The following is a 23,689-nucleotide window of genomic DNA, read 5'->3' as shown; positions in this document are numbered from 1 at the left end:
GGACTCTGTCTCAAGAAGAAAGAGGGGTGTGCAGCACTCAAGTGTTCCATCAAGGCCCTGTGGTACAATACAGTGGAGTCTATGCAAACTGTCAGGCGCTGACTCCCCATAGTTAGGCTTGGTGGTTAGAGTTGTCATAAGCATAAGTCCCAATTCTGAACCTTAGCGTCCAAAATGTGGGTGCCTGCATGAACCCTCCAAGCTTAATTGCCAGCTTGGATCTGATAGCGCTGCCACCAGCCAGAAATTCCAGTGTCTGGCTCACTCTGGTCTCCCCAAAACCTTCCCTGGGGAACTCCAAGACTCAGATGCCCTGAGTCTCACAACAAAGGGAAATAACCCACTTCCTTCCCCTCTTTACCTCCTCCCAGAATCTTCCCGCCCTGGGAACACTAGGAGTTACCCGCTTCAATTCCTTGAAACACAACACTAGAGATCAAGTTTCTCTTCACCCTCCCTCAGAGTCCTTGCAAATGCAAGCTTTGTAACTCTAACACAAAGAGATTTTTTCTTCCCCCGCTTCTCCACCAATTCCCTGGTGAGCTGCAGACTCAATCCCTTGAGCCCCAACTAAAAAAATCCAACAGGTTTAAAAAGAAAGAAAAAGACATAAAAATGGTCTTCTGTATCAAGGTGACATATACAGGGTTATGGCTTAAAGAAAATGAATAAACAGCCTTATCAAAAAAAATACAATTTAAAACATTCCAGCAACTACACACATGTAAATACAAAACAAATAAAAAACCTATATTGTCTTATACCTGTGCTTACAACTGGGAAACTGAAGATTAAAAACCTGAAGATAGAGAGATCACTTCAGAGTCGAGAGAGCAACAGAGACGAGACAAGAACACACACCCATAAATCCTCCTGAGCTTTGAAAAATCCGGTTTCCTGATTGGTCCTCTGGTCAGGTGTTTGGTTCCCTTTGTTAACCCTTTACAGGTAAAAGAAACATTAACCCTTAGCTATCTGTTTATGACAAGAGTGGAGATCAAAGTCAGATGTAGGATCAGGATTGGGCTGAGGGTAATGCTGGAACCAAGATCTGGGGACAGGCTTGGGTCAGAACTGAGATCAGAGTCTGTAAACAAGCCAAAAGCAGTACTATAGCTAGAATCCAAGTGCAGGCCAAAGGTCAAATCTTCATGGTCAGAGTCTGAGGGGGGCAGGAGGCAGAGGCAAGACTGATGCACAGTTCATTCAGAAAATTGGAGCAAAGTCAAACTAGGGCAAGGACATGACTGGAACAGGTCTCAGGCAAGGCTGGGGAAGGAACAGGTACTAGATCAGAAGCCACTTGGTAGTGTATAAAGTCTAATACACTGCGAGGCAGCAGGAGGTTTCCTGGTTGGGTAATGCTATTGCACAGGCTGATCTATATCTCTGGTTGGGTGTGGGAAATACCTGACCCTGGGGATCATCTAATCCAGGGATATGCTACTGCCACATGCCGGAAGGCTGAGTCATTGCAGCCTCTGAGGAAAGGGTAAATATGTGCAGTGAGATGTTGCTGCAAGCCTGAGTGGTAATTCACAGTGGCTCTGTAAGAGGGGCAGCTGAGAGTAGCCCTGGTTTGGCTGCAGGTTTGGCTCACATATACCAAGAAAGCCACTAAAACCAAACCAGTATTGATGGAGGCAGTTGCTGAGTTTAGCTACAAATATCGGCATTGCTTTAGCCTTATCATGCCCATAATAGGTGCAGCTGACCAAGACAACGAGAATCAAAACCCTTAATCCACCGCCTTTCAGCCTTCCTCAGCATCCACATTTCACTGTTTTGAATGCATGTTGCTAATCCTCCAAGGAGTCCCAAGCAGGGAAATTCCCAAAACAAAGTCAAGAAGAAAAATGATTTTTTAAAATTGTGAGGCAATTTTTATACATTATAAAGGAAAAGTAAAGTACACAAACAAAATATTTGCTTACTGGTATTTGTCAGATGAAATCCAGAGGATTAAGTCAAACTCATAACATTCATATTCATTAAACACTATTCAGCAATATAGATAAACACACAGGACCAGATTTTCTGTTGGTGCAATACAGTTAAAGTGAATGGAGTGAGAGCAGCAGTTAATTTGGCTCAAAAAAGCTCTAAATGACATCTAAACACAAAATGATATTCAAGATTCTAATCTGTATTATCAGCAGGGCCGCCCAGAGTGGGGGGCAAGTGGGGCAATTTGCCCCAGGCCCCGGGCTCCGCAGGGGCCCCCACAAGAATGGCTGAGGCTCCTTCCCTGGCCCCAATCCGACCCGACCCCGCCTCCGCCCCTCTTCCGGAGCCTCAGCGCATCCATGAGTTTTCCGGGACAGTGGCAGCGTGGTTCTGGTGGGGCCCCTGAGCACCACCCCGCTGAGAGCCATGTGATAAGGAGGCGGGGCTGCGAGCTCCAGGCTGAGCTCAGCTCCCTCCGCTCAGCCTGGAGTTTACCACGTGGCTCTCAGCGGGGAGGGGCTCAGGCCCCGCCGGAGCCACGCTGCCTCTGTCGAGGGAAGCTCCTGGATGCGCTGATGCTCCAGGTGAGGGGGGAGCTGGGGGTAAAGGGCCGGGGCCAAGGGGATTGGCTAAGGGGCAGGGAGTCCCAGGGACAGTCAGGGCACAGGGAGGGGACAGAGGTTGTGGGGGCGTTCAGGGGACAGGGAAGGGGGGGGCTGGATTGTGGGCCTTCCGGGGGTCTGTCAGGACTCAGCGGGGGAGTGGATAGAGGTGGGGGAGTCGGGACAGGGAGCAGGAATGGGGTCTGGGTTGGTGGGGGGGTCTCTGGGGGACAGTGAGGGGAAAAGGAGCAGGATGGGTTGGGGATTCTGAGGGGGGGTCAGGCAGTCGGGGGGCAGGAAATGGGTGGGGGTCAGATTGGGGGCAGGGCTAGGCTGTTTGGGAGGCACAGCCTTCACTACCCTAAAGCTCATTTAGCAGTTTGAGGCTTGCAGAAGAGCCAAGCTGTTAGCTTTTCTATTAGGGCTACCATCCCTTTCACTTCTCAAATGCCACATTATAATCTATATTAATTTCAGTGCCCTAGGGAGATTCATGTCAGGGGAGGGTAGTTTCATTTAAAATTAGCCACTGGGGGAGGGATCACATGAGAAGAGCAATATCCTTCCCAACCCTACCAGGGGAGACACACACACACACACTCCCGCCCCTGCATTCCCTGAGGCTTCAGAGGGGTTAATTCAGTGGTTCTCAAACTTTTATGCTGGTGACCCCTTTCACATAGCACATCTCTGAGTGTGACCCCCCTTATAAATTAAAAAGCAATGTTTTATATATTTAACACTATTATAAATGCTGGAGACAAGCAGAGTTTGAGGTGGAGGCTGACAGCTCGCGACCCCCAGTAAAACCTTGTGACCCCCTGAGGGGTCCTGACCCCATTGAGAACCCCTGGGTAATTTATATTTAGCACCTGTGTCTATTCATATGCATGTGCTATTTGAGCATTTCATTTTCACAACATAGGCTCATCCCAGATTCTGAACAAGCCCAAATGCTCAGTTCGTGGAGTATGTGCATAAGCTATTAAAGAAACCCACAGTAACTGTCTCCAGTTTGTGAGGACTCATGGAGCCAGTCCTAGAAACAGATAATGCATGGAGGTTAAGTCCATTATGGCTATTAGCCAGGATGGGTCAGGAATGGTGTCCCTAGCCTCTGTTTGTCAGAGGGTGGAGATGGATGGCAGAGGAGAGATCATTTGATCATTACCTGTTAGGTTTCTCCCTCTGGGCACTTGACATTGGCCATGTCAGTAGACAGGATACTGGCTGGATGGACCTTTGGTTTGACCCAGTGTGGGCTGTTCTTATATCTAACCTAAATGAACCTAAAGTTATGGAGACAGATATGAGTCAAGGAAGCCAGCAGAGTATCAGAAACCTGAAAAATCTCTGACTGGATGGGCTCAGGCGTTTGGTCACAAGCTGAGGTGGTTCAAAAGTTTTGGATTTTTTTTAAGCAGAATTTTTATTGTTTTTTAACAATCAAACACAGCAAGCAGCAAATATTTGGCCACACACTTCTGAAACGCCCAAACCATATTCAGTTTTTGGCAGACTATTCAGCTTTTCAATCAAAAAAAACTACAACAAATTTTGAATGGAAAGCAACATTGTCCGTGATTTTTTTTTCCCTTCTTTTTAAAAACCCCTAGTTTTCAATCCAGAAAAAGTTTTGACAGAAAATATTTGTCCTTTTAATGAGCTTTAGTGCCTTTTAGCACTAGCTGATGCTGAGAACCAGTGATACCTTGTAAGGAAGTTTTCTCAAAACTGGGTTTGTACTGAGATGCAGAAGGTTTATTTTTCCCAGGGCCACCTGTGGGTGTGGAGCAAGTGGGGCAATTTGCACTGGTCCCTGCAGGGGTCCCCACGAGAATATAGAATTGCAATGTTTTTTATGGAAGGAGCCCCCAAAATTGCTTTGCCTCAGGCCCCCTGAATCCTCTGGGTGGCCGTGATTATCAGCAATATTTCCTCTGTCTGATACCCACATAAGATGAGAGAGAAAACTTTATCTGCTTTAGAACACTGAGAAATGCCCTGTTTACTTATTTAAAAACAACATTTAGAACAAACTTTATTTTAGCAATAAAGTCTTTGTGTTTCAGAGTGAAAGTTAATATTTACTTCTATGGTCTGAAATCCTTAAGAGGTCCTGCAAGGAGCTCTCTGTGACTTTGTTCTCCCCAGTGTGTTATAGTTCAGCCTGTGGAATGTGAGTAGCTGGCAATTGATCTGCAAGTTCAACATCTTTCCTAAATTCCAGAAAATCAGGAAAAAGATATTACAAAACTGGCATCACCATTAGGTGAGTTTTTGGTTGCTTGCTCGGTTGGTTGCATGTTTTTAATTTGTTTATAAAGCTTAAAAAATCATTGAACCTACACACGGGACATAAAATAGATCGACTACTGTGCTGTTATCTAATTTGAGCCTAATAAGTTCACCTATAAAATAAGTTGTTAAAAAAGACAATTCAGTCTTACAAAATGGGAAAGCTGTAAGTAGACCCATGTTAGAAGGATTTCTTTATTGAGATGATCAGTTGGAGAAGAGACAGATGAGGATAGGAGAACCTGGTTTGCCAAATTTAGACCTCACTTGTAGCTTGTGGGTCCTAGATTTAGAACAGGAGTAGGCAACCTATGGCACACGTGCCGAAGGTGGCACACGAGCTGATTTTCAGTGGCAATCATACTGCCCAGGTCCTGGCCACCAGTCTGGGGGACTCTGCATTTTAATTTAATTTTAAATAAAGCTTCTTAAACATTTTAAAAACTTTATTTACTTTACATACAATAGTTTACCGTGTATATACTCGTTCATAAGCTGAATTTTTTTAGTAAAAAAGGGAAGCACCAGAGAAGGGGGTTGGCCTATAAATGGGTATAGAGAGGGAGAGGTGGGACAAGGAGCAAGGAGAGGCAGCAGAGCCAGAAGGGAAGAGGCGGGGCCACAGTCATTCCGCTTCTGGCCACCTGAGCCTCCGAAGCTGTGCTGCTTGGCCCTGCCCCCCAGAGCAGACTGTGACCACGCCGCCGGAGCAGCCTGTTGGAGCAGCTCCAGCCAGGCCAGAGACATCCCTCCCTAGCCCTCCCCAGATAAGGTGGGAAGGGATGGGATAGGGAGAGTGTGGGGGTTCCGGACTAGGGGTGGGGTCATGTGGGAGTGGTCACAGGGGTTACTCCCCTAACTCCCAGCTTCTCCCCCCCTAAAAAAATTTCCCCACCAGTTGCTGTCCTGGCCCATCAGGATAAGCAGCTGGTGTGCCCGGACACTTTGTTTACTTAGGTTTACCTCCATGCCTGCGGACGCTCGAGGTAAACAGACCATCTCAGCCCACCAGGGGCTTATCCTGATGGCCCGGGAGCCAAAGTTTGCTGACCCCTGAATTATAGGGTTGGCTAATGAATGGGTTATAAAATTTTCCATTTTTACTTATCCATCTGGGGCAGTGGTTGGCTTATGAACGAAATGGCTTATGATTGAGTATATATGGTAGTTATAAACTTATAGAAAGAGACCTTCTAAAAACGTTCAAATATATTACTGGCACGCGAAACCAAATTAGAATGCATAAATGAAGACTCAGCACACCACTTCTGAAAGGTTGCCGACCTCTGATTTAGAACAAAAGTTGAAACTCTAGCATCTTAGTTTCTTTTGGCACCAGCAGAACAAATTCCAAGCTGCTGAATATTTTCTCTTTGATTCTGTTATTGTCCTAGATCAGAGGTGAGCAAACTTTTTGGCTCAATGACCACATCTAAGTATAGAAATTATATGGCAGGCCATGAATGCTCACGAAATTGGGGTTGGGGTACAGGAGGGGGTGAGAGCTCTGGCTGGGGGTTCGGGCTCTGGAGTGGCGCCAGAAATGAGGAGTTCAGGGTGCAAGACATGGGCTCCGGGCTGGGGTGGGAGTGGGGAGGCATGAGGGCTCCGGCTGGGGGTGCAAACTCTGGGGTGGGGCTGAGGGGGCTTTCCTCTGGGGCCAGGATTTGTGTCTGTGGGAAACGTCATGGCATTAAGCACACTCTTACTTTTGCCACATACACCAATGAGACAAGAATCAGACCTTTGGCACAGATTGCGTAACTGATTTGTATTACTTTGATCCCTCAATATTTGTTTTTTTCAGGCAGTTCTCAGTATAAAGTTTATGTAAATAATTTCATTTCAGGTCAAAAGCACTTCAAAGAATATTCTTCTTAGATGTTTATATAATCTAAACCAAGAACTCTGACAAGGTTTTTGTGCCATGAAGTTTTTATTTAAACTCCAGATTTTTAACTCAATTTGGACCCTGAAGTCACCTTGTAGATTCTTCAGTTTATGTTGCCGAGGATTTGCCTCTCAAAATATCTCTGGCTATGAATCCCCGAGCCTCTATAAAGATTTGCCAGAGCACTTTAATTTTGCAAGTGATGTTTTGGACAAGTGGAGTCAAATGGAAAAGGTAACGTTCTGTCTCCTTAGTTCCAATATTTTCTTTCATTTTTGTCTGGTGTTATATCATGTTATAGATACCGGTTCCAAAACATGTGATCTCTAATGATTCTTTCATAGTAGATGATAACAATTTTGCTGCTATAGGATACTTTCAAGGGTGTCAGATAAATAACTGAGCTGTCTGGAAAACTTTTGTCCCACGTTTTCCATCTGAAAAATGTTGTTTTGATTAAACCAAAAAATTGCACAAAATTGTATCAATTTGATGAAATTCCCATTAAAATTAAAATAAAAAGTTTCATCCTGAAAAAAATTGAAATTTAATTTCTAAATTAAATTTTGATTTTATGCAGTCTAGTTGTAGCTGTGTCAGTCCCGCAGTGTTAGGGAGGCAAGGTGGGTAAGGTAAGATCTTTTACTGGTCCAGCTTCTGTTTGTGGGAGAGAAAGCTTGTCTCTCTCAAAAACTGAAGCTGGTCCAATAAAAGATCTTATCTCACCCACTTGTCTCTCTTTTTTGATTTTGTCATTTTATATGACATTTATTAATTTTACATTAATACACAGAATCTTATATTATGCACTATTACTGCTCACATGCTGTCATTCAGAATGAAAACAAATTACAGAATGTTGAAATGTGCTATGAAATGGAAATTCCAAATTTCAACCAGCTCTAGTGAATAGTCAAAATGCCACTAAGAGTATTTGCTGCTTCACTTGACAACATATAATCATGTTTAGGATCAGGGCATAAGTAGAAAAGACTGAGAAGGGAAATATTATTAGTCCCATTTTATTGATAGGGAACTGAGACACAGAGAGATTAAATGACTTGCTCAAGGTCACATCAGAAGTTTGTTGCAGAGCTGGGAAATAAACCTGCATTATCTCCTTCATCCCAATCCTCTGATTTAACCACAAGCTTAGCCTTCTGCTCCGCCCTGCATCAGGAAAGCATTTCTATTCAGGAAAGCACTTACATCTCATTTATGTCAAATGGCTGAAAATTAAGCATGTATTTAAGAGCTTTCCTGAATTCGTGCCTTTCCCCCCTGATTCTGCAAACATTGACACGTGCTTAACTTTACACATGGTAGGTAATGAAATCAGTGAAACTATCACATTCTTAAAAGTTATGCACATGCCTAAGTGTTTTGCAGGATCATTCTACATTTTTTATTCTTAATCATGGTCAATAATTGGAATCAATTAAAGCATTCAGAAAACGTCTGAATTCAGTATTTTTATCAGGGGATAATATTTAAGAAAAGTAATATATTTAGCTATTTTGCATAAAAATACATACACAGGGAACTTAGGTTTAAAAATGGCAAAAGAATAAATAATTGTATGTTTTCAGTAGGAGAAGCTAAAACCATCATAATTTACGTTAGAAACTTTTTTTGTGCTTTCACTAAGCCTAATCCTGCAGTCACTGACAGTCTTATCTACACAGGGAGTCCATGGTTGGGCCTGCTGTACATTTTCACCTGTGTATGTTACTTGTAATGGTCTGTTGTTTAAAGAATCGTTATATTTCTCATTAACTTCTCAGTTCAATTTTATATGATGATCTTTTCTTGTTTACCAATAAGAGAACTATGGACTCATCCCACCGCTGTGTTGAGTACAGTAGTTCTAAGCACTACTGTGATAGAAATAACTATCATCTTCATTATGCGTTCTGGACCATGTTTAAAGGAAGCAGAATAAGGACGTTGTATACTTGGAGTTATACTAATAATGTAAAGAGTTCGACAGTTCTTTTCCCATAACCATAATTGTAATCTATGGCAAAACATGTTCACTGGTAAACCTTCCCACAAGCTGGCCTAAACCTGCACATTTCATATGGTAATAAGGCATCGTTATGCATAGCTTGGGCAGCTCAGAAGATGAGAAGCAAATTCTCCAATGTACTTGATTAACAAGCACATGTTAGATTTGGGATATAAACCCATAAGCCTGTAAATACTTACACACATGCTTACTTTAACCACAGAGTTAGTCCTGCTGAAGTCAAGGAGACTGCGCCTCTGCTTGAGGTTAAGCAATTGTGTTTGAAGCATTGGTCTCCTCTTGATTGTTGCATTATTTACACATTTTCCAAATTTCTTGTCTTTGCCAGAATGGAGAGAGAGCCTCCTCCATCCCAGCCCTCTGGTGGGTAGGTGATCAAGGCAATGAGGTAAGGTGGAGTTTTGAGGAGCTGGGATTTCTATCCAGGAAAGCAGCCAATGTACTCTCTGATGCATGTGGTCTGAAAAAGGGAGACAGAGTTATAGTGATGCTACCCCGGATACCAGAATGGTGGTCGATAACAGTGGGCTGCATAAGAACAGGTCAGTACAAAGACTGAATTTATTTGTATTTCAGTAATGCTTATAGACCCCAACTGAATTCCAGGCCCCATTAAACTAGGCACTGTACCAACACAGCAAGAAACAGTCTATTGTGGGAGTCCTCCATTCTTATACCTTTCTCTCCTCTTTGAGGATTGTCTCCAGCAGGGGTTCAGGCAACAGCCAGTCTGTTTACATGGAAACTCCAGCCATTTTCACTGCCAATATGTAAAGTTCTCACTCACACCCTTGTTCAGAATAATCACTTAACTAAGTGATAGCCATTTGACTTTGTTGATAGCTGGCTGAGGTGCCAGTATGTCTTTGTCTCTGAAAAACTGGTTTCGGCATGCTTTTCTGACTCTGGAGCATGCTACAGCAATGCTATACCGTAGAATCTTATAACTTTATATGCAATGTTGATACACGTATTTTACCAGGACAATAATGTTCAGCAGATTATGACATTTCAAATGATACCTCACAAGGCATAATTTGTACAAAATTTATCACAATCTTGTAAAAGTGGTGACTATAATAATATAAATTGTCACAGTGAGGTAATATCTTTTATTGAACCATCTTCTGCTGGTGAGAGAAACAAGCTTTCAAGTTTACCCATAGCTGAAGAAGAGCTCTGTGTAAGCTCAAAAGCTTGTCTCTTTTGCCAGCAGAAGTTGGTCCAATACAAGATACTGTCTCACCCACCTTGTCACTCTAAAGGAAGTGTTGTTATTCCATTTTATAGATAGAGATCTAAGGCACAGAGAGAGTAAATGACTTGCCCAGGGTCACACTTGGAGCTTCTGGTAGACCTGAGAATTGAACCTAGATCATCTTTTTTTTTTTTAATGACTTTTCATTTAGAAATTTCCTTCAATTTTTTAAAATTAAAAACATAAAAAATGCTTGAAATCAAGACAGGAGTTTTGTTTGAATTGAATTAAATGTTTCATTTGACATGAAGCAGTTTTTTTCCATCTTCATGATTTACCGAAACTTTTGAAAATTTTTGGTTTTGTTTTGATCCTAGACAATCTTTTCAGTTTTTCAAATTCCCAGGAAACTGAAAAATGCATTGCTCAGATAGCTTTGCTTAAGAGCTTTCCTGAATCTCTCTCTGCCTGAGCCCCTGGTCCTGCAAACATTTATACACATTCTTAGTCAATCCCAGTGAAATCAATGACACTATTCATGTGCTTAAAATTAAGCACAGCTTAAGTGCTTTCAGGATCAGGGTCAATAACTGACATCAATTAAAGCATTCAAACAATTTCCAAACTTAGTATTTTTATCAGGAGATAATATTTCAGAGAAGGGGTATATTTAGCCATTTTGCATAAAAGAATGTTTTGACATTTAAATATTGTATTGATTGTTTATTTTTTAAACAAATTCATGACAAAATATTAATAAAAGAGCCCATTTTACAAAGGAGAAAGCTGAGGCACACGGTTTAAATGATATGCAAGCCTCGTGGGGCCACAGGAGGGGGCATCCCCCAGATAGTGTGGCCTTAAGTAATGGCAGCAAAATAATGGTATCTCCCAGAAAATTTTTCTGCAAAGAGAAAAAAGGAAGAACCTGGGGTGAAGGATTAGGTTGGGATTTCTGATTCATAATGATGCTTAACTTCAGTCTGATGTAGCTTAACTCTACTCCTGGTAATAGGCTACCACTAGGAATAAATGTGAAGAGGCAGTTGCATGGGAATTAATTCTCAAAGGCTGTGGAAGATAACAGCAGCAGAAGGCATAGCACAGAAGGATAAGTACAAGGGGCCAGATGTCCAACTAATGTAAATTGGCACAGCTCTGTTGAAGCCAATGATCTTACACTGGCTAGAATCTGGCCCAAATATTTTAAAATGCTCAGCTACTTTTAAACTTCCATTTATTGCACTTCTAGGAATTATCTATATTCCAGCAACAACCCAGCTGACAGCTAATGACATTTTCTATAGACTCCAGGCTTCTAAGGCCAAATGCATCATCACCAATGATACACTGGCACCTGTAGTGGACTCAGTTGTGTCCAAGTGCCAGTTTCTAAAAATCAGGCTAATGGTATCTGAAGGCAGCAGGAATGGCTGGCTGGACTTCAAAGAACTCCTCAAGTGAGTATGTCGTGCCTCAGTGAGCTAATCATCCAAATGGAAATTCAGGCATTTCCAGCTTTGTATTGTACCCCTCCTTGTTTAAAAAACAATTTCAGAACTGAGATAACTCATATATTCTACGTGTTTTGGGGATGCCAGCTCTTGCCTCATTTACCTGACAAGTCTGCATTCCAACACTAAATTAAATACAAGTAGAAAAAGTTAATGGGGATGGGAGAGGAGATATGCAAATACATTTGGCTTTAAATATATAGAGGGTGAGGATTAACGGAACGGGGTCATTCTGCTGAAAAAGTGTGCTGAACTCTAGCTTCAGATACACTCATAGGGCCATTGAAGTCAACAGAAGTCTTTCCATTGATTTCAATGAGCACTGGATCAGGCCCTTAGCTCCCACTGAATGCAAAGGGAGTTTGGTGTATATTTCCAAGGCCAGAATTTGGCTTAATAAATCTTACTGGCCAGTGACCATTAAGAATGAGACCATAGGCAGTTTAATTTGGGAAGAGAAAAGGAATGCCTGCACTAGAGTTGTAAACTAGATAGGGACTGAAGTTTCTTTGTTGGATAGCTTATCCATTCTGATGTACTCTTGTCTTTATTTTGAAGAGCTGCAAGTGGTAATCATAACCCTGTTAAGACAAAGAGTCAAGAAGCAATGACTATCTACTTTACCAGTGGAACCACAGGTTACCCCAAAATGGTGGAACATTCTCACAGTAGTTTTGGTATTGGAATGACCTCGACTGGAAGGTGTGTACTGAAAATACTTTGTCGCTCTGATAATCCATGGCTACAAAATGAATATGTAAAAAATACTGAATATATGATTATTTATCTGAAAATTCCTACCAGGAATGGATTGATCAATGGATTGTAGAGATGATCAAACCACAAAATTTCTGTTCTGTGGGAAATTCTGATACCTTGATATTTGTTTTCCTCCTGAATTGGATGAAAAGTCAAAATATCTTAACTTTTTGTGGGACAAAGTTCCAAAATAATTTGGCAATTTCTCAATGTTTAATTTTTTCACATTTTCAATTGAAAAAAATGTTTCAGCATTCTCAAATCAACATATTTAATGCTGGAGGACATTAATCTCTCCCTCTGCCTTCACCACCAGAGTGCCACATGGGAATGTAGTTTCGGGTCTTTCATGTCCCAATTCTTCCCTTGATGGACCACATCTTCCATGATGCACTGCAGCCCCTCTCTGTGGTTGAGGTGCTGCAGCATATCATGGGACTCCCAAATAAAAATATTTCATTTTGTTTTTCTGATGAAAAATTTAGCCAAAATCGATGCTGCCAAAATAGATCACTACAGAAAATTTTTAGTTTGATGAAACTCCTTTTTCTGATGAGAAATGTTTCATTCAAAAAATTTTGACCAGCTTATTCACTATTTAATATGTCTAGTTACTTTTTAAACAAGAGAATAAGAAATATCTGTTCTCCCATCAAGAAGCTGAAACAAAACCGTGTGACTTAGGTGAGCAATCACACAAGTATAAAGAATAATGAATAGATGTTAGCATTCAACTACTCACAGTATAACTCTGACTAATGAATCCACTCATAGGAATTAGGGTTAGTTCATGAACAGAAAAAAGAGCCATGTTCATTCACAACAAATAATTCCATCCACTCCCCATTTGTACATTCACTTTTGTTTTTCTATTCAGTGTTTTTCCATTATAATTTTTTTTTGTCATTGTCACCAGGTTTTGGTTGGATTTGAATCCCTCTGACATGTTGTGGGGCCTGTCTGACCCAGGCTGGGTAAAATTTGCCTTTAGCTGTTTCTTTTCTCCATGGATTCAGGGAGCATGTATCTTTATACACAGCATGCTGCAGTTTGAGGCAACAACCGTCCTGAATGTAAGAATAAAAACATCATTATGTGGTTTCAGCCATAACTTGTATATGCAAAACAGATGGTAAAAAAGGATAGTATCAGAAGTAACTTTAAAATATCATAAAAATCATGAGACTATGAGGGGAGGCAATGTTGTCTAGTAGTGTCATATCTTGGTAGGCTGCCTCTTTTGAGACTTTGTTTCCCCCAAGTGCACCCCTTTCAAGTGACAGGCCTGTGCCTTCACTCCTCTTTGGGGATGGGACCCCACAATCCAACTAGTCTCTATTGGGTCTCTGGGTTACATCCTCCTGGTTGTCGACTGAGATACCTAGCAGGCCCAACAGGCTTGGCACCTGAAAGAGTTTCCCTTCAGGAGCCTGGGGTGGTAATAGTATGAAGCAGCTTCTTCAATATATAGTATACCTTATTTACCAAAAGTGCACAGCCCTCAGAAAAATTGATTTAAAATAGCAGAGATCTATGTGCATACTGTTTTACCTACACTTAGGAGTCCAGTGGCACCTTAAAGACTAACAGATTTATTTGGGCATAAGCTTCCATGGGTAAAAAAAACCCTTGTTCAGATGCGTGGAGGGAAAATTACAGATGCTGGCATTACATTATTGACACATGATGAGAAGGGAGTTACCTCACAAGTGGAGAACCAGTGTTGGCTGGGTCAATTCAATCAGGGTGGATGTGGTCCACTCCCGGTAATTGATCAGGAGGTGTCAATTCCAGGAAAGGCGAAGTTGCTTTTGTAGTGAGCCAGCCACTCCCAGGCCCTATTCAAGCCCAAAGTAATGGTGTTAAATTTGCAAATGAATTTTAGTTCTGAAGTTTCTCTTTGAAGTCTGTTTCTGAAGTTTTTTTGTTCAAGTATGGCTACTTTTAAATCTGTTATAGAACGTCCAGGAAGATTGAAGTGTTCTCCTACTGGCTTTTGTATGTTACTATTACCGATGTCCGATTTGTGTCCATTTATTCTTTTACGTAGAGACTGTCTGGTTCGGCCAATGTACATGGCAGAGGGGCATTGCTGGCACATGATGGCATATATAACGTTAATGGATGTGTGGGTAAATGAGTCCCTGATGATGTGGCTGATGTGGTTGGGTCCCCTGATGGTGTCGCTAGTGTAGATGTGGGGACAGAGTAGGCAATGAGGTTTGTTACAGGGATTGCATTAGTGTTTCTGTGGTGTGGTAGCAAGTCACTCATCATAAACAAACGCACAAAAGCAGGCACCATATTCACAAACAGTAATATAGTTATTTTCCAGTTCTCTACATAAAGGCAGTAGACTAGGAGTCAGGAAACATAGCTCTGCTCTCAGCTCTATCACTGAGCTTCTGGGTGACCTCGAGCAAGTCACATCTTCTCCCTATCCCACAGTTTCCCCATCTGCAAAGGGACGATAATAAAACTTTACCCTCTTTTGTAAAGTGTATTGAGATCTCTGAGTAGAAAGTGTTAAGAAATGTTAAGTATTTTGATTACTTGTGCCTTTCACTGTGGGGTCGCATTTGTCTGTCACTCTTGGAGGAAAATGCTTAACTCCAAAACATAAGCAAGTTAACTTTCAAATAAATATAGATAAAAAGAAAGGAACAAGAACTCTTAACAGCCGTGCCAGACCTAGCCCAAGACATTATTCTAGCCCTGTGCCTTTTTAGTATAATGTATTCACTTTATTTATTGTTTGTATTGTGATGATGCATAGGGCCCATATCATAGACCAGAGCCCAAATGTGTTTGGCACTGTGTCCAAAGGAACTAACAAAGTAAATAACTTTTCTTTCATTCATAGTGTCTGTCCAGATTTCCTATAACCTCTCTCTGTGGTACACCAACTGTTTATCGCATGCTGGCGCAGCATGATCTTACCAGGTACATCTAGATTGCTTACTAACCATTCCAACTCAACCATGTTCTAGTAGAATCACAGCCCTAGGTTTTTCCTTTGCCAGGTTGTATTCTAGGTTGAAATTCTAGTTGAACTCACTCTGTAAGTTCTTTACCAGTTACAGCTGCACTGAATGAAGCCCAGAACCGAACCATGCCTAAGTCTCTATAGTAATGCGCATTAGTCATCCTAATCATTGTTTTAAACACTTACTAAGCTACACGTTCAAGAGCCTGAAGCACTGCCTAAGTGGAGGTGAGCCACTCAACCCTGAAGTGATGGAGAAATGGAAAAGCAAAACAGGGATGGATATCTATGAAGGATACGCCCAGACTGAAACAGTACGTTTGCATTCAATCATACACCTAATAAGCTTAATTCTAACTCAAGCTAATGAGGAAAGATATCAAATCCATATGGTAGGTTTCTTGCTTTTTCCAGGAAAACAGGCCCCAAATTTTCAAATATAGGCAACTAACGTCAGGCTACTAAAACCATATGTAGGCCCCTGAATAAAAGTAGTCTGATTTTCAAAGGTGCTGAGCACTTGCAGCCCCAATGACTTCATTTGGAGTTTTGGGTTCTCAGCATCTCTGAAAATCAGGCTTTATTTATTCAGGAGCCTATACATAGATTTAGGTGTCTAAGTTTGAACATTTTGGCCTAGGAATTTAATTAGGCAGCATGTTTTCCTTCAGCCAAACATCTCAGCAGCAGATTTTAAAGGGGCCATTAGCTATGCAATTAACTTATTAAATGTGTTCCAAAAACACAATAAGGGTGTATCTTGCCACTGAGTGCAGGGGACTCAAAGTGGCCAATCTGGCTGGAGGGAGGGGACAGTAAGGAGGGCATACTGGCCACGCAGCAACATTCCCTTCTTCCTCCAACCCTGTGCAAACTCAGCTGGGAGGAAACAAAACAGGCCAGATCTGGGAGATAATCATTTTGTGTGACATCATTCCCTCTCAACTCTAGGGGGTTTCAGGTGTAGATAAATGCTGATCCTGACAGTGAACCCCACTCTACAGGTGGGGATGCAATGAGCCAGACCTATGGGCTGGGCTGGGGCATGAGGAAGCAGGACAGAGGCACACAGCCTCTGCACTGATGGCCCTGGCTTCAGGTGTGTATTCAGAGATCCATGAGTTTTCAGGGATGAGTCCCAGTCAGTTCTCTGTGGTAGATAATCCTATCTGCCTAATGGAACAACTGGCAGGAAGTTCCATGTGCCTAATTCTGATGTCACACCAGTTTTTGTTTTTGTTTTTTTTACAGTGACTTAACTCTGTTGATATCAGTGGAGTCACTTCAGATCTACACAGGTTTAAGTGAGAGGACACCTAAGCCCCATGTGTTTAAACTTGTAGAATCACTAGCACTCTTGTGGGAAAAATTTGTGCAAGGGAAGATTTGGACATGCAGGAATAAAGTCTCCAATTGTACATGCTCACAATCATTATAATGTAGCCAATAGTAAATATCAGCTGCTGGGCCAAATTCTTCTCTCAGGCTGATATTTCTTTGAAGTTAATGGATACTTCTCTCACACAGACATACCTCTTTATAATTAATGGAGTTAAAGTGGTGTAAAACAAATGCAAGTGAGAGAAGGTTGAGTTCCAAGGGATTTAATCTGGATTTTCTCCACCAGTATATCTGAGAGCAGACTTTATCCCACTGAGCCAGATCTTCAGTTGGTGTAAGTTAGGATAACTCCATTGACTTCTTTGGAACAATATTGATTTACACCAACTGAAGATCACACCTGTTGTGTTTAAAATCACAATTTTTCATTTTTCAAATGAATATTTCTACAAAATGTTAACCAGTAAAATAGATCATGCAAAATGTTTTCAGTTACAAATGTTCATGTCTAAATAAAACATCAAGCACTGTATTTTGTTGCACACATACAATTTTATTTTACAGGTTTTGATATGTTCAGTTTGCAAAGGCATGAAAATTAAACCTGGTGCTATGGGAAAGGCATCTCCACCTTATGATGTTCAGGTATTTTCATACTCCTGGTCACTTTCAATCTGAAGAAAGAAAGTTCCCACACAACACAAGATTCTCTCTCAACATTGAATTAAATGCATTGCTCTGTTTAACAGAAAGACATTAAATCATCCAGGAGGGGTTCTCTCTCGTTCTAGGTAATAGATGAAAATGCTAATATTCTGCCTCCTGGGAAAGAAGGAGATATTGCCATCAGAATCAAACCAACAAGGCCATTTTGTCTTTTCTCTCGCTATGTGGTAAGGAAACTTTGTATGAAATGAATCAGATTTTGAGGCCATATCTTAAATACACAGATAACTTTTTAAAGTATCTTGCTGTGGGTGTCTATATCCTTCCAAAGACAATAGCTCATGTGTCTCATAAACAGGACTTCCACTGCTACAACCAGAGACAGAAAGTGTACTTGTGGATGAGGCTGAGACAGAAAGCCTCTGCAATATTTCCTCCACTGGGGGACTAAGGATATGTCTCTACAGCAGGGGTTGGCAACCTTTCAGAAGTGGTGTGCTGAGTCTTCATTTATTCACTCTAATTTAAGGTCTTGTGTGCCAGTAATACACTTTAACCTTTTTAGAAGGTCTCTTTCTATAAGTCTACAATATATAACTTAACTATTGGTGTATGTAAAGTAAATAAGGTTTTAAAATGTTTAAGAAGCTTCATTTAAAATTAAATTAAAATGCAGAGCTCCCCGGACCGGTGGCCAGGACCCGGGTAGTGTGAGCGCTACTGAAAATCAGCTCGCGTGCCACCTTCGGCACACGTGCCATAGGTTGCCTACCCCTGCTCTACAGCAATCATACAGTGTGACTGTGGCCCAAGTATACATACCTGAGCTAGCTTTAATATAGCTATCTCAGGTCCCAGAGCAGTGAAGCCGGGGCAGCATGAGCTTCAGCGCAGGTTGTACCAACCTGTCTGAAACCCTGGGTAATTACTTGAGGGTATAGCCTGTGCTGAAATCAGTGCTGGCCCAGCTTCACTCTTCCAGGACCTGAGCTAACTAGACTAAAGCTGGCTTCGGTATGTTGGCTCAAGCTGCAGTCACACTAAGTGACAGCATTCTAGCCATACCCTAAGAAGCAAGTGACTATGGCCAGGGATGCATTGATCCAACTCAGCCTCAACTGATAGGGCTCCTGTGGAAAGCCTGGCAGATTTTTAATGCTCTCTCCTCCATGAGATATGCTAAGGGAGGTCACACAGCAGGACTGCTGCCTGCCCTTCCTCCTGTGCATATCCTTGGATGGGGGTGGGGCAGGCTGGCCCTGGAAAGTGTGAGTAAAAGCGAATGTGGCCCAGAGTTCAATGTTTTTAATGGTTCGTTGCAAGGAGGTACATTTAGTGAGGAACACAGTTCTCTCATTCTTTGTCTTCTCCTCCACCTTAGTCAGGGGCAGCTCCAGGCCCTAGCACACCAAGCGCGTGCTTGGGACAGCAAGCCATAGGGGGGTCTCTCTGCCAGCGCCGTGAGAGCGGCAGGCAGGCTGCCTCCGCGGTTTGCCTGCGGAGGGTCCGCTGGTCCCACGGCTTCAGCGGACCTCCTGCAGGCAAGCTGCAGAAGGCAGCCTGCCTGCCGTGCTTGGGGCTGCAAAATTCCTAGAGCCACCCCTGACCTCAGTCTTCCAACTTGATTTTCTAATCATGCTATTATGAAGGTGGATTTAAGGGCTGACTTTTCAAAGAAGCAGACGGTGGGAGTGCCCACAAAAATATACATGGCCCTTTTGTACCTGCAAAATCTGGCTAAAAGGGTAGGTAATGTGTAAAGATATATGCACGTGTGATTGCCGCCTTCTGACTTGCCTCATGTAGCCTGTCCCAGTGAACCAGGCTTGAAATGGAGAGGCTACGAGCAAGTGCCTGGAAAAGCCTGTGGGCACCTAGCTGGAGCAAGAAGAAATTTGCAAAATGCTTCTGTTGGCATATGGCAAAGATAAATCACTGCTGGTTCACAGGCAATTTAGACACGTTAGGGCTGCATGCCAGTACTCCTGCAGCTCAAGTGTAATCATTTGCACAGCTCTAATACAAAGTCCCTTGATCCCAGAAATACAGAATGTATTCATAGTAGATTAGATCATGCTAGACTTGTATGAACTACAGCAAGACTGAAAAGGTTCAAAATAAGAAGTTATGAAAAGTTTTCAAAGTTTTAAAAAATCATCTTGTATAAAGATAAGTGAGTTTTCATGAAACCTTTCCTGATGGAGTAACTATGGCCTTCTTCTGTTAAGTAACAATTTATGGTTAAACACCACTGAGGTCCTGATCTGTCTCCCACTGAAGTCCATTGGGATTTTTTCCATTGACTCCAGTGGGAGTTGGATTGGATACTAAGGGTTCATTACCATTTGTAAGATGTTCCTTTGTTGTTGTCAGGATGATCCAGAGAAAACTGCTGCATCAGAACGTGGGGATTTTTATATCACAGGAGACAGGGGCATTGTGGATGAGGATGGATACTTCTGGTTTGTTGGAAGAGCTGATGATGTCATTTTATCTTCTGGGTAAGTTTGTTTCTATGGGGTTTCCATACTAAGCCGCCAGACATTGAACAGTTTGTAAATACCACTCTCTTATTTCCTCTCCTAGGTATCGTATTGGACCTTTTGAAGTAGAAAATGCCTTGATGGAGCACCCGGCAGTAGCAGAAGCAGCTGTTGTCAGCAGCCCAGATCCCATCAGAGGAGAGGTAATAAGGTTGATATTAGTGGTTATGCAAAAACACCTACTGTGTATACTTGTTTAGAAATAAGCTGTAGCTGTCAAGGAAATCTAGGAATGCTAAAGGCCATATTTTCAAATGTATTTAATCACTTAAAAATGCAGAGAGTTGCCTAGTGGGATTTTCAAAGAGCCTAAGCAAGTTAAGGTGCCTAACTCCCATTGATTTTAAAGGGAGTTAGGTGCCTACACAGATGAAGTGCTTTGAAAAAATCTGACCCTATGTTCTAGGGAAAACTGACTAGTGTTATGTTATTTGTTTTGCTATTTAAAAATAAATTGATTGATTCTACTCCCATATATAACCAAGCAACCACAGTGACTTTGGTGAATTCCAGTGGGTTCCACAGATGAAACTGGGATCAGACCCACTGACTGTAATGGGATATTTTGCAAAACAGGCCCTTAGTTGAAAACTGCCTGATGGTTATGCATAGGCATATACTTATATACAGATAGGGCTCAATCCTTAGTTGTACTGCAGCATGCCTAAGAGCAGCCACAGGGCTGCTCTAAGTTCCACTAATTTGAAACAGTGCCCTAGAGCTGTTGTACTAGCCAGGAACCACTGAAGAACAGTGTGCTCAAGCCACACCCCTCCTACCTCCACCTGTGCTGCGTGTTAAGAAGAGGTGGTAAAAAGCTGGCATAGTTGACTGGATGAATCCTCAGATGCCTACTTGGGGCAGATTTAAAGCCCTGAATGGCACAAAGAGCCTTACTGTAGGCCAGCATCTGGCTCATACTCTTATACTTCTCTCTTGAAAGCAATTTTAATGTTGCAAATTATCTTTTTCAGTTTGATCATTGTAGATGTGATTAAATATTAGATGTTGGCGACATCTGACTATGTCTTATAGGTGGTGAAAGCCTTTGTTATTCTGTCTCCTGACTTTGCGTCACATGATCCAGAAAAATTAATTAAGGAGCTGCAAGAGCATGTCAAAAAAATGACTGCACCATACAAGTATCCCAGAAAGGCATGTACCTCCAAGTGCTGAATATAAGGGTAACTACTGACAGTGTACCCCAAAATTAAAACTGTTCTGATCAAAACTAGAGTTCAGATTAGAAATGTAAACAGATTTTACTTTTTAGTAAGCAAATATTTTCCTCTGTTTTTCTTCTATTATCCCCACTACCTTTTAGTCAGGTCTTCAAAGTAATTTTGAAACATACAACCAGATCTTTAGCTGGTGTAAATCAGTGTAGTTCTGTTGAAGACTATGGAATTATGCTATTTACACCAGGTGGGGATGTGGCCTATTAGGTGTTTTTATTTTGGAATAGTAGAGACAAATCTTTCTCAGATTCCAGTGGAACTATTCATGGGAGAAAGATAAGCTGCATTCATCATTTAATCAAATTTTATATATGATCCTAAAATTAATCTGATTTTATAGATTAAATATAATTTCACAATATATAATGAAATTCTAAAAACGATTTTCAGGAATTTTCAATAATATAATACAGAAGAGAAGATGCTTCATGTGGTAGAATAACAAAATGACTGTAATGCTGTACATAATGGGCCAGGCTCACAGCTGCTGTAAATTGGTGGTCTTCCATTGATTTCAATAATGCTATATTAGTTTCCACCAGCTGCAGATCAGGTTTAGGGATTATGCTGGGTGGGTGCTGCAGAATCAAAAAGGGATTGTATCATACTGATCATTATTGATGTATGCAGAATTTATACACATCAAGCTTTGTATTAAGGTTTTTGTAGGGAAACTAGAGATAAGAACTGGAATCTACCATCAGTGTCTCTAGGCTGGTATCGTCAGTGGAATTCGATTCTTATCTCTAGGTTACTTACAAAAAACGTAATACTAAGCTTGGTATGTATAAATTGCTTCCACCCACTGTTCACAAGGCTCTTAGTCCAAACACTGGGCCTGATTCACTACTGCATTACTTCAGTTTACACTGATGTCATTTTACATTGATATCAGCTGTTAGACTTGCATAAAACTGGATAGCAGTGCATCAAGCTCACAGTTTATAACTGAAGGGCTATACATTTCCATTTGGTGTTTCAGTGGGTACTCCGACGTTGGGTGGTTCGTCAGTAGCACTTTATTTAGCTGTTATAGCCATATAGACACCCACCGAAGGCAGGGCAGAGTCTCATTGAAGTCCTAGTGGAAGGAAAAGTCTGTACTATCAAATCCCATTGCAGGATCCAGGCCGTAACTGGGACATATCTCTCTCTCATACATTCAGTTAGTATGGGCTCTGAAAAAGAAACCTCACTTCAGTGGATTACAGGTCCAGTCCTGCTCCCATTGAAGTTAATGGCAAAATTCCCCTAGCTTTCAAGTGAGCAACTGGCTGGTCCATTTCCCTAGCAAGGAGCTCGTTCTTTTATGAATGCTGGTGGACTTTCGCCGTGGTTTACCTTGAAGGAATCCCTAACCTTTACAATAGAAGTTTTGTTCCAGAAAGCAAGACAGCACCAAACCACATTTAATTTGCTATTTTTTCATTATTATTTTTATTTTTTTTTAATTAGGTGGAATTTGTTCAACAGCTACCAAAGACAATCTCTGGGAAAATCCGAAGGAAGGAATTAAGGAAGAAAGAGTGGGGGAGAATTTAGCTTTGTTGTAGAGTTAAGAGCATACATTTTCATTTCTGCCATAATCATTCATTGCTTCTTCAGGCTATGGCCTGTTCCCTGTTGATGTCAGAAGGAGCTATATAGTATTTGTGATGAAGAATAGACATTGTCACTGTTTGCTGTAATTTGCAATGTTCTGGGGTCTTGGGATGGTTGTGAAACGCAGTGGACTTGATTCTCCTTCCTTTTACACTGATGTAAATCAAGAGAAACTTCTTGAAGGCAATACTGTGAGAGGAGAATCAGACCCTAAACTCCTCTTTATCTTTCTATTTGATTATTTTTCATCAATGCCTTATCATTCAATACTGACTGTTACACTGCTGGCAAGTATGTATCAAATGTTGTTTTGTGAAAATATTGTACAATTATTTTTAAATTAGCTTTATAGAATACTAGATACGTTTTTGAGGTGGTAATTATTGCTATATTGTCTTCTATCAGCCACCATCTTTTTGTGTATGTTAGTTTCAAAAATAAAAGATTTCCTCGGTTGTGAAATTGTTAGGTCACAAAATGTTGCTGTAACAACCAGATTTTCCTCTCCAGTATTCAAGCAATGATCTACATCAGCATCTTCATTAGTCATTATTAGGAGTTTGGGCCCAGTGCTTGCAGACATTAATATTATCCTACTGAGTTCCACAGTAGTAGGCACTATTCTTGTTCGCAGCATCAGGTCTCACTGCTTCGCTGACATGGTACAAACCACCTTTGAGGTCAATGTTACTTGTGCTCTGTGGGGGAATACTCTGATTCCAAGATTGCACAGTACTGTATATTAAGAGTAAACCCGCATGCTGAAGACATTGTGATATGCTGTTTTTATTATTCTTTTAAAAGAACATGAAAGACAACTGAGCTTTGTGACTAAAGCAGGTTACATGAGGTAATATAAAAACACTGGTAAACCAACAAGTACAAGAAAAGTGTTATTTTATCTCAGAATCTCTGGTTCTGCTGTGAACTCGCTCTAATTAAGGTTCCATGTCTGTCACGGAAGTCACGGATTCTGTGACTTTTCATGACCTCCGTGACTTCTGCAGCAGCCAGTCTGGCTGGCTCCGGGGCTGCCCAAGCAGATCAGGCAGCCCGTGGGCCAGTCGCACTGGCC

At 41.5% G+C, this 23,689-nt stretch overlaps 1 protein-coding gene across 1 annotated transcript; it reads left to right on the top strand.

Moving 5' to 3' along the window:
• Positions 1-6,774: 6,774 nt before the first annotated feature.
• LOC116837581 (acyl-coenzyme A synthetase ACSM3, mitochondrial-like) lies at positions 6,775-23,421 on the top strand. Its single transcript, XM_032802132.2, has 13 exons — positions 6,775-6,972; positions 9,096-9,309; positions 11,218-11,425; positions 12,038-12,181; positions 13,155-13,311; positions 15,102-15,181; positions 15,415-15,538; positions 17,130-17,210; positions 17,357-17,458; positions 19,605-19,732; positions 19,818-19,917; positions 20,810-20,929; positions 22,468-23,421. The coding sequence occupies exons 1-13, from the start codon at positions 6,775-6,777 to the stop codon at positions 22,552-22,554; spliced, it is 1,743 nt and encodes a 580-aa protein (XP_032658023.1). The 3' UTR covers positions 22,555-23,421.
• The last annotated feature ends 268 nt before the right edge of the window (positions 23,422-23,689 follow it).

Source organism: Chelonoidis abingdonii, chromosome 9, assembly GCF_003597395.2.
Source record: "Chelonoidis abingdonii isolate Lonesome George chromosome 9, CheloAbing_2.0, whole genome shotgun sequence".
Classification (NCBI taxonomy): Eukaryota; Metazoa; Chordata; order Testudines; family Testudinidae; genus Chelonoidis; species Chelonoidis abingdonii.
This window is presented reverse-complemented; position numbering and strand designations above follow the sequence as displayed.

Excerpts from the sequence above, each read along its gene's own strand:
- LOC116837581 (XM_032802132.2), top strand. The coding sequence starts at position 6,775 with ATGAAGTTTTTATTTAAACTCCAGATTTTTAACTCAATTTGGACCCTG. Across the intron at positions 12,182-13,154 it reads GGAATGACCTCGACTGGAAG|GTTTTGGTTGGATTTGAATC; the intron begins GTGTGTACTGAA and ends CATTGTCACCAG. Across the intron at positions 19,918-20,809 it reads CAGATCCCATCAGAGGAGAG|GTGGTGAAAGCCTTTGTTAT; the intron begins GTAATAAGGTTG and ends TATGTCTTATAG.